The sequence below is a fragment of the Lepidochelys olivacea genome (genome assembly GCF_965140295.1).
Source record: "Lepidochelys olivacea isolate rLepOli2 genome assembly, chromosome: 8".
Taxonomy (NCBI): Eukaryota; Metazoa; Chordata; order Testudines; family Cheloniidae; genus Lepidochelys; species Lepidochelys olivacea.
This window is the reverse complement of record NC_140418.1, coordinates 92792546-92804425: the sequence shown is the minus strand read 5'-3', so window position 1 is coordinate 92804425 and position 11880 is coordinate 92792546. Positions and strand designations below refer to the sequence as shown.

Genomic DNA, 11880 nt, shown 5'->3' with positions numbered 1-11880 from the left:
GCTCTGACTCTACATGGCCATTTAGTTTTATTTCAAACCCAGCAACTTTATTAACATTTCACTCAGGTATAAGATGCAGCTGTTTCTGTTTTTGCTTCCTCTTTTTTAGAGTATGGAGAGTTATTAACATGATGTAGTAATTAGCACATCACCAATGTTCAGTCTGTGAGAAATTTGTCATTGGGTGAAAAACGGAACTCATGAGAATGGTACAGTAAGTATTTGTTACAACTCTTTTAAATACTGCAGCACCGGCTGCAATGGCATGTTTTCTCCGGAGCGGAAGTTTCGGAAAGCTTGATCAATTTTCAGAGGACTCCGAGATAGATCATAGATGAGGTTGTAGGTGTGGATTAGACGCTTTGCTTTTTCCTTTTCCAGCATGCCTACATTTAAAAAAAAAGACTTTAAAAAAACCTGGTTCATTTTTCTACAGATTATCAACTCATTTCCTTCAGCAAAAATCAAACACTTTGATGACTCTTGTTCCTTATTAGAATATGGTTCCCAAATACCATAAAGGTTATAGATTCCCCATTTATAGGAGGGTCAAAGAGGCATGAAAGAAGCCATCATAGTAAATTGTTACTTAGCATGTACTCAAAGCATGTACTTCATTTTGCCAAAAAGCCAAAGACCACCAAACCAAAGAGGACTTTGGTAAAACCTGCAGAGCTCAGATACTGTGTGATGGGAGCCAGGTGAATATCCTGTTCCATCAGATAGAAGTGATCGGACCCAAGCAGACAGTACAGGGAAGAAGCCTAAATGTTAGCACATTTGATTCAAGCTCATCTTTGAGCACTGTGGAGTGTGATTCATATGAAGGTGGGGAAGTTACAGAAAGGTCTCATAGCAGACCAAGAGCATATGTTTAGCAAAAAACAAGGTGAAACAGAGAGATCTATGGAAAATCACAATACACTCCCTGGATAGGAAATTATTGAACATTCAGAGCCAGGGAATAACCAACAAACAAACCACTGTGGACTGGTCACCAAAAGGGAACGGTTGAGTCTTTGCCTTTTCCTGCCCTGCCTAACTGTGCCAGTGAAATTCTTTCTTTATTGGGGGGTGGGGGGTTGTGTTTGTGTGACCAAAAGTGAAAGAGAGGTATGTTGTTATGTACAGTCTCTGTTATGATACAGTTGTTGCCTGGTAAATGTCTATACATTAATCCTGAGGACACTGGCTAAGCATCAGGTATTTAACAGCTTGGAGATTGGCCAGTTCTTAAACATTAAGGCTCAGCCAGGAGGGGAGGCTATGTTAGGAGGAGGCAGGCCATTTGGGCACTAGGCAGTGTGGATGGTGCAAAACCCCTCTTGCCTACTGGCAACAACCCTTGTCCTCAGCCTGCCCACTTCACCCTGTTGTCAGTTCTTCAGCCCTCCCTCAAGCTGGGAACTAGCCAAGGAGCTAAGTGGATCTATCAGGAGGACATCTGGTTGGTGGCAGGGAGAAACTACAATGGAGATGACAGCAGGTAACTTGTAAAGCCAAAGGAGCCACATATGTGCACCCAAGAGCAGATTATGACCCTCCTGACTTTCAGACCCTTCCTTCTGGCTTCAATCGTCATTAATATTTTTCTTTTGAGATGTGTTTATTCACAGGCATTCCTACGGCAGTCACTGGCAGGATATTCAAGTGCACCCAGCACCCATCTGACATTGGGCAGTATTATTACCTCTATTGTACATATAAGGAAAATAAGTCCCAGAGACTTTCAGTGACTTGCCCAGTATCATGCAAGTAGTTCATAGTGGAGCTGGGAATAGAACCCAGACTGACATCCCTCTGACCTTGCGTGTTTTAGAAAGTGAATTACTTTCAAATAATAGCTCTGATCCCTTACTCCTGTGGGTGGTCCATTGAGTAAAGTCTACAGGCTGTCTTTTAAAACATTACCTGTGTTTTTTATATCACACAAATAAAGAGCTCTTTCTAGTTTTCTGAACCGGTCTATCCAGGCCTCCTGCTCTTCAGAGTCACTGGAGTCAGTCGGACTGAAGAAAGACTGGATCACTGGTCTTTCTTTTCCTTCAGTGGCAGGATAGTTTCGAGACCAAGTCTTGTAAGCAAGAATTTCATGCTCTTTGGTGTTTTCCTGCAAAGGAAAGGCCTGAACAGTGTGAATCAAAGACTAACCACGAATAGTTTTCTACAGAGGGAAGATAGAGTTGATCCCAGGGAGAGGAGAACTGAGGTACAACAGATCTCCCTAGGCTGGTGTGACGCCACCACAAGGGTACACTCCTCCTTCTCAGTCTGACCATCCTTACTTGGAAGAAAAAATGTAACAAGTTCCCATCATTGCCCAGAACTCACTTAATGGGTTTTCTGATAACCAGCTTCCCCACTTCACTAGGACAGTTGCCAGTGCATTGCATTTCAGTGATTAGCTACAGAGCATAGTTGGCACAACAGGTTATTTTCAAGCCTACTCACCATAGTTTAGAGCTGTGACCTGAAGACAGCCAGCATACGTTTGCCAACTCTGTTCCCTTCCCTCAGTTCCTGCCTCTTCCCTGGCTACTGAACAAATTAGTCAAATTCAGTTTTTTTCTTTGACCACCCTCTCCCCATTTTAACAGTTCAGACAATGGCTATTTTTAAAGTTATCTGTGAAGTTCCTCTCTTTTCCTTCAGCAAGTATTCCTCTGAATGGCAGAGTCTCATGATGAATGGCTAATTAGCATCCTGTTTCCACTAGGGGTGCCATAAAAGCAATTTGTTATGCCAGAAAGGTCCCCACTCACAGTAATCCATGGTATGGTGCCAAGTGAAAGAATGAGGCCTACGGAGTAACTGGTAGCACTGTATGGGGTCTAAAGCAGCGGTTTCCTCCACACGAGAATTCTTTTCAGTCAATGGCGAGTACAAAGAAAATTAAGTCCCTGCTGTTCAATCACAAGTCGCTACTAAGAAATTTAAATGGAAACTTAAGATTAAAACTATTAGCGACAGTGTCATGCTGGGTAAATGGCAACCACAGAATACTTTTGTGTTTAAGGCAGCTATGAACACCACAGTCGTGGGCTTGGTCTAGAGTGTTGTCTACCTCCGGAAATAGCCCCAACTCAGCCATTGCTGAAGCTGCACTTGTGCTGACCCCGCACATGTAGACGTGGGGGGGTTGGATTCACTAACTGAGGTTGACTTCTGCCCAGTCAGTAGCCTTTGTCTATGCTTCCAGGGTATGCACTGGTGCGCTGCACTGACTGCTGACCACCAAAGGCCGAGTCAGGGCAATTTCCAAGTCTGGATACCCTTAAGACATCCTCGCCAGCTGGTAGAGGCTTCAGCAGAAACACAGCCCAGCAAGTGTTTACCCTCAAGGAATAATGGGCCAAAACTTTCAAACCTGGGAGTGTAAAGATAGGCTCCTAAACTCACAGTGAAGTTCTTAAATATGGATTATGGAGCCCAGATCCTTAAAGATGTTTAGATGCCAAAATCCCATTGAAATCACCTTGATGACCAAATATTAAATCACAAGAAAATTAAAAACAAAGCAACAAAAAAAATCCCCTGTCCTGGGATGAAACCCAGTGACCTTGGAGCTCTCCCTTCCCACAGGCATTCTCCTCTCTGTCAATTGATAGTCATGAAGGGATGGGTTAAGGAAGCTAAGCTGTGATTACTCCATTTCTTACCAAGGAGCAGGTATTTTTTCATAGATTCATCAATTCCAAGGCCAGCAGGGACCATTGTGATAATCTAGTCTGACGTGCTGTATAACACAGGCCAGGGAACTTCCCCAAAATAACTCCTAGAGCAGATCTTTTAATAAAATATCCAATCTTGATTTAACAATTGTCAGTGATGGAGAATCCACCATCACCCTTGGTAAGTTGTTCCAGTGGTTAATTACCCGCACTGTTAACAATATATGCTTTCTTTCCACTCTGAATTTGTCTAGCTTTGGCTATCAGCCGTTAAACCATGTAGCATCACTGCACTTTTCCACAACCTCACTTGCAATAGTAGTCAGAAGACAGCTCTCAGCCAAGACATTATTTCCTTTCACGTGGGCTGCCAATATTGATATTATTTTCTGAAGTGTTTTACAGCAGGAAGCAAATATAGAGAGAGGCTGGGTCACTTTTAATAATAATAAATAATAACAAAAATAGCTAGCTCTTATGTAGCACATTTTCACCAGTACATCTCAATTTTGCTAAATTCCTTAACTGAAAAACAATGTTTTCATTTCTGTTGGAATCTTAAGGCAAAGTACTGGGAAAATAACAGTTTCTTCGAAATGGCTACCAGAAACAAAGGCTCTTCTCAGTCCATTAGATTTACATTTCAAATCCTGTCATCTGTGGGTGAAGATCATTATGTCTCACATACAATGACCTTAAGACATTGACACTAACATCATGACCACTCCTTACTTTAATAAGAGCCAGTATATTGTTATTTTCCATGTGGTCAGTTGCACCTAGCTGCAGCATGACAGAATTCCAATGGGAAAGTCAAAGATTCTAAATGGCTGTGCACCAGGCCCCAGAAAAGTAAGCTTCATATCAATGTTAAATGGGAACACAAAGGAAAGACTGGGGATGTCCTTTCTCGTTAAGTCATAAGGCCCCAATTCACTAACTTGTGCACCTTTAAGCATGAAAGTCATTCCACTGAAGCCAACGGGAGTACTCATATGTTAAAGTTACACATGGACTTCGGTGCTTTGCTGGGCTGAGTTTTAGGGTATTTAGGCACAGGAAAAACCATTGACTTCCGAAGGCACAGGATCTGGCCCATGCTGTTGACTGGATATTAATATTTGGTTTATTAATTAAAAAAAAACAAGTTACAGACTTGCCTTCTCCGTTGCAGAGACCCTTATATAAAAGATCATCTGTAACATACCAACCAAAGATAGGTTTCAGAGTAACAGCCGTGTTAGTCTGTATTCGCAAAAAGAAAAGGAGTACTTGTGGCACCTTAGAGACTAACCAATTTATTTGAGCATGAGCTTTCGTGAGCTACAGCTCACTGCTCATGCTCAAATAAATTGGTTAGTCTCTAAGGTGCCACAAGTACTCCTTTTCTTTCAACCAAAGATATTTATCAGCTATTTGGCTATATCCGTTCTATTGAACATACCAGACGGGCAGCCACATCATCGCTGATTTCCTCTTTGAATTTCCCTAAAATGGAAACATTCGTAAGAATTTCTTGCATCTACGTGCTCCATAAAAATAATCACAACGATGGGTTTTGGAAACGATGAGCCTGATGCAATGCTCATTGAAGTCAATGGAAATAACCTCACTCAAGCACTGGATCAGGGCTTGAATAAACATGAAGGACTATGTCACCAACACTTAGAGCAATACACACTTTCAAGTACATTTTTAAAATATGAGCAAATGCCCAACTGGCCTGGCTGTTACTGATGATCTCGATACTCAATTTGCCCACCATTGCGCGGGGAACGAAAGTGCTACTTTTAGTTTTTCAACCACTCTAGTAAGTTAACTTCTCTCAAAGGCAAAAGCTTCCCCCACTGTTGAGAACCAGTTCTGTTCTGCTGTGCAAGTGAGGTGGTCATGCACCAACTCCGTGAATTCAGTGAGTATCTCTGGAGGGGATCCCTGTGTGGGACTTTGAAGGATTCTCCAGCAACGGGGTTGGAGCAGTCTCTACAGAGCACCTTCAGCTTATGGTGAGAAATCCCTCCCCCTACTCAAGTGGGTCACACAGGAATCCAGTCTCGCTGCAGCCAATCACAGCAGAAACACAACTGGTCAATTGTATGGTATCTTTCATGCAAAGCAACCACAAAACGCTTTGCAGGCAGTTATGTTCCAACTGATGTAAAGTAGGTAGGTTACAGCTCAAGCCAAGTGAACTTCAGCAAGGAAGCAGTCAGAATTGTGTTGATGTTTTGGAGTAAGTGCAGCTGGTCAAAAAATTTCACGCAAAAATATTCCTTCTGGAAACATGGCTTCATCAACATTTTGGGTGAGGACACAGCAATGTGGACAACATTGTTTGTAATTTTCCAATCATGAGAATTAAAACAAAATATGTTGCCGTGTTTAAAGGCTTCATTTTGAGATTTCTGATCTGAAATATTCTGCCACGTTTCATCCAGTGAAGTTTTCCAATATTTCCACTTTCTGGGCCGATTCAGGATGAAACCTAACTTTGGAATGTCAATGTTTCCTGTCAGAGAAACATTCCATTTCCTAGCCAGTCCTAACAGAACGATGGTTGGCAGACCCATTTGAAGGAAATTATGTCAGAACTACAGGTTTCAGAGTAACAGCCGTGTTAGTCTGTATTCGCAAAAAGAAAAGGAGGACTTGTGGCACCTTAGAGACTAACCAATTTATTAGAGCATAAGCTTTCGTGAGCTACAGCTCACTTCCTCAGATGCATATCGTGGAAACTGCAGCAGGCTTTATATATACACAGAGAATATGAAACAATACCTATTCCCACCCCACTGTCCTGCTGGTAATAGCTTATCTAAAGTGATCATCAGGTGGGCCATTTCCAGCACAAATCCAGGTTTTCTCACCCTCCACCCCCCCACACAAATTCACTCTCCTGCTGGTGATAGCCCATCCAAAGTGACAACTCTTTACACAATGTGCATGACAATCAAGTTGGGCTATTTCCTGCACAAATCCAGGTTTTCTCACATCCCCCCCACCCCCATACACACACAAACTCACTCTCCTGCTGGTAATAGCTCATCCAAACTGACCACTCTTCAAGTTAAAATCCAAGTTAAACCAGAACATCTGGGGGGGGGGGAGGGGGTAGGAAAAAACAAGAGGAAACAGGCTACCTTGCATAATGACTTAGCCACTCCAAGTCTCTATTTAAGCCTAAATTAATAGTATCCAATTTGCAAATGAATTCCAATTCAGCAGTTTCTCGCTGGAGTCTGGATTTGAGTTTATGCAAGGTTGCTTTGGGCAGAAAGGTAGAGGAGGGCACAAAGATATGGGCCAAAACACATCTAAGTGTTGCCTGGATACTGTAGAAACAGTGTGATAATAAAGCGCCCACAGAGGTTGCCATTAATGAAACAGCAGCATTTGCCAAAAATTATTACCCAGTGATATCTAAGAGATGGCCACCATTTCCTGTTCTAAATACAGGGAACTAACTGAGGCATGTCAGTTACCATTGTGTTATAGCTGTTGGCGAACAATGACCTTTTAATGGAAACACCTGTACATAATTTTCTACAGTCCTGCATCTGTTTCCATGGAAATGAAACCAGGCAAGGCAGCTGAATCTGAAGATTTTGATTATGCAGATTTCAGCTGTGGCTACCAGCTGGGCTCTGTGAATACCATTTTCCAAACAGCACCTGCCACACGTTAGGGTTCCATATGCGCCTAAAGTCTCCAGAGCCAGATTCTGCTACCAGTTACACATATATAAATCCATACTGACTCCACCTAACACCATGGAATCACTATGGATTTACATTGGATTTATATGAGTGCAGGATCAGGCGTTTAGGTGTTGGAGTGGGTGGAGAAGGATAGAGTTTTAATGTTAATTTAAAAAAAATCATAAGGAGTCATAAAAATTCTTTTCCCTACTTTTACCAGATATATTCCCTTCTCTGTGGGGGGAACTGGCTCAAACCCTCATTTTGTTACACAGTTTTCCAGGTACACTGAATACAAAGGCAGTCGACTGTCTCATAACCCTCATCTATCTCAATACTTTGCATTGGTGAATTCTGTGCCTCGCTTCATTGCCTTTCGTATAGTTTTATGGGAACTTTTTTTTAAATTCAGGATTATAGACAGACATACAATGCAGCCAAGAGTGGGGTTAAAACTCCTCTTTCTCCCCCTCTCTTTAAGGCAAAATCTGGCCTTTGTACGTATCCCACTTCCCCTGTGTCATATTCTGTGATGACTCCATGCAATTCCAGTGATAGACACACTTCAGGACAGAATTTGGCTCAGCCTCTCAAATCCTACTCATTACCATGGCATCTGGGTACCTATCACTAATTTGTTACCAGTGGTGTCTATTCCCAGCTTCTAATCTCTGTTACCATCTTTTATTTTACTGCTGTATGTGTCCTATCCTGCACATGTAAAATGTGCAAGGATTCGGAGAGGCCAGTTTTTTCCCTAGTTTTAGTTCAGGTGTGTTCACTTTCCAGAGCTGGCCAACTACAAAGGACTGCACATACTGCACCCCATCAAGAGATTATATCCAGGCATACTCTCTCCTCTCTGTCCCCCACACCTATGCATACCAGTAAGCTGTCCCCTATGCAAGGGGATCAATGTCTAACAGGCTCAACCCATCCCTGTGTTTTCACAGTTACGCTGTTACAGCTTAAAATTCAAGCGCTTGTACACGATTCTCTGGCTAAGTACTGTAAATCAGTTCTCTTCCAATACCTGCTTAATAACCATCTATTTGGAGATTACACTGATTTATGCACAGCAAGATAGATTGCAGCATAACATTTCAATGGTAGGAAAGATGAATTATCACTATGAATGAAGGGTGTTTATAGTTCAACAGACAGCTGATTTGTCTCCAACCAGATGGTTATACGTTCATGTCCAAACTTAGAACCCTGAATATGCTCCTATGCTATGATTATGATTGGCTGAACACAGGGTTTGGCCATCATGTGAATATTAAAAACCCCATAACACTTTCTAAAGATTATTAGATTAGTGTAGGTTTCAGAGTAACAGCCGTGTTAGTCTGTATTCGCAAAAAGAAAAGGAGTACTTGTGGCACCTTAGAGACTAACCAATTTGAGTGTAGTGTCCCTGTCAATAGCTCACAATCCAGCCTTCATTTCAGCTTTGAAAAACCAGAAGCAGAAAGAAGTAGCCTCAAAAACCAGCTGCCTCTATATAAGCAAACACATTCATTAGTAAAGCTGGGCCCGAATCCAAATGATGGATCCTACCTAACGCATCAGGGTCCTTCAGGACATTCAAAATCTAAACGTGGAGCTGAATCCAAATTTTGCAAATAGTCATTAGCTGAACCAAACCCCTCCTTACAAACATCCCAGACATGTTGGGGTTTTAAAATCTGGATTGGGATATAAATTTTGTGGTTTGAGACAATCTTCACTAATTATTCAACTAGACTTTATATTATTTATTTATATTATATTATTAATAATTATATATTATATATTATTCAAGTCTTTTTAAATGAATAATTTTTGTTTCACACTACAGTTTGGAAATAGCTTTTCCAAACAGGACAAACTATAAGGAGGTATTAACATCTCCTAAAAAATTTTGAAAACACAGCATTCCGCTTTTTTTTAAAAAAATTCTGTCTTCATCCTGGTTTTTCTCTTTAAAAGAATCTGAAATTTCAAAGCAAAACTCACCTGAAACAAATCACCTTTTTCACACAAAACTATGGTCCTGAAATACAGCTCAGGTTCACCTGATATATTTGTGACTACAGCCAGTCAAAAATTCAGTAGAACCAAAAGGAATTGGTCAGTTTGAAGGAAATCTACCTGTGTTTTTTCAGCCAAGTTAGAGCAGGGAAGAAGGAGACCACATTAAGACAAATGAAAGAGAAAAAGCAAACTAGAGTAATTATCAGGGCCCAGTGAATTTTTGTAAACTATTGTGATTATCTATGCACATAAATGCTCTGGTGATTATCTGTGTGCATAAAACATGTGCCTCTCAGGAATGCACAGTCCAGCTACTGACAGCCAAGAATGTGCTAATTAATTGTCTGAAATAAGCTCCGGACAGGAAGCTCAAAATTCAGAAGTGAGTCAGTGTGCGTGGAAGAATCTAAAGGAGTCAAAGCTGGTGGGATTTACAGTTGCTTTTAGCCCCCTCAGTGTGCAAGTTACTAACAGACTCCCTCCGAATTAAGCCCATTACCCAGGTGTCACTTACACACCTTAGAATTTGTCCCTGGAATCTGAGCGAGTCTAAACTAGTTTGACTCACCTACCAAGAGACTAGAAGGGAGGACTGGTAGGAGCAAAAGCAACTAACAGGAGAGTGTAAGTAGCTACAAATGTAAAAGGTAGGGCTATTGTAATTTACGCCATTTGCACTGCTCTCTGCTATCTCTTGGCATGTAAAATATACTTAATCCCATGTACTCCTCTCCTAATCTGGCTCATTTAGGCCAAATTCTGGATTTACTTGCCTGTGAGTCACTACCATGAATTTCAGTGAGGGCCCCATCAATACATCCAAGTCTAGAATTTGGCCTGTCGCATGTAGGAGGAGCTTGGAAGGGAAATCTGCAATACGGCTGCGATTTGCTAGCATTTTGCAGGCTATTGAATGAGCAACAGACACAGGCAGAATACACATGTTCTGAGTGAGGCTGATTACACTGTGTGATCAAGGAGAGTGTTAAAAAAGTACCACTCATCAGTAAACACAGGAAAAGATGATTGAAAATGAATCCCTGACGGCACCCAAACAGCGTAGGTAACTGGAACAAGAGAAACACGTTGAAGATTTCCAAACATGGGCTACCTCACTAGAATATAGAGTCGGCAGACTCCCTGTGCAGATGCGCCAGCCAAATGGAATCTACCTGAACAACAGATCCTTAATTAGTGGCTATATTCTCCCTGAAACAATGCAAATGGATATAAACTGGCCACCAGGAAGTTTAGACTTGAAATTAGATGAAGGTTTCTAACCATCAGAGGAGTGAAGTTTTGGAATAGCCTTCCAAGGGAAGCAGTGGGGGCAAAAGATCTATCTGGCTTTAAGATTAAACTCGATAAGTTTACGGAGGAGATGATATGATGGGATAACATGATTTTGGTAATTAATTGATCTTTAAATATTCATGGTAAATAGGCCTAATGGCCTGTGATGGGAAGTTAGATGGGGTGGGATCTGAGTTACCCAGGAAAGAATTTTCTGTATTATCTGGCGGGTGAATCTTGCCCATATGCTCAGGGTTTAGCTGATCGCCATATTTGGGGTCAGGAAGGAATTTTCCTCCAGGGCAGATTGGAAGAGGCCCTGGAGGTTTTTTGCCTTCCTCTGTAGCATGGGGCACAGGTCACTTGCTGGAGGATTCTCTGCTCCTTGAAGTCTTTAAACCATGATTTGAGAACTTCAATAGCTCAGACATAGGTGAGGTTTTTCGCAGGAGTGGGTGGATGAGATTCTGTTGCCTGCGTTGGGCAGAAGGTCAGACTTGATGATCATAATCATCCCTTCTGACCTTAGTATCTATGAATCTATTTATTTTGCCATTGTAAATACGGGCCTTGTTTTCACAGGGGCCGAGCACCAACAGCTCCCAGTGATGTCTACGTAGTTGCTCAGCACCTCTGCATGGAAAGGGGCCTGATTCTGCATTGACCTGCACCATGTGTTATTGTTTGCACCAATGCAAAGTGAATGTAAAATATTCTCACGATTTGGTAGCAGGTTACACCCATTTGGGACTGGTGTAAATGCCTACATAAGGTGTCAGGCAGTGGAGTAACAGCCCAATGTCTTCTTTGAAGCCAGGATGACAATTATTTTCTAACCGTAATGGAGCCAGATTCTCAGCTGGTTTAAATTAGGGTAGCTCCCTTAAGGATACTTGAGTGACATCAATTGATCCCAGCTTCAGATCTGGCCTATACTCTGCACTATTTCTTCATTTTCTCTAAGTTGAAAATTCTGCAACAGCAACTGGAAAACCGGAAAAACTGGGAAAAAAAGAGAGGTTACATGCAGCCAAACAGGTGAATGCATCAAACTAGTGAAATTCCTGTACTGTCAGAATGAATCCAGGAGTGGGGATTTATTATGCATAATTTTCCTTTGGAGACTATACATTGTACTGCTCTTTAAAGTGAAGAGAAACATTTACTGAACTTGCTTTGGTGGTGGTGGGTTGTGGGATTTT

At 41.7% G+C, this 11880-nt stretch overlaps 1 protein-coding gene across 1 annotated transcript in view; it reads right to left on the bottom strand.

Moving 5' to 3' along the window:
• Positions 1-225: 225 nt before the first annotated feature.
• LOC311525402 (uncharacterized protein C1orf87) overlaps positions 226-11880 on the bottom strand; it is a gene marked incomplete at both ends in the record, with an annotated part of 31932 nt that continues 20277 nt past the window's right edge. The window contains 3 exon segments of the mRNA XM_084637511.1: positions 226-386; positions 1912-2125; positions 5116-5159. Of these exon segments, the coding sequence (XP_084493637.1) occupies positions 226-386; positions 1912-2125; positions 5116-5159 (419 nt within the window).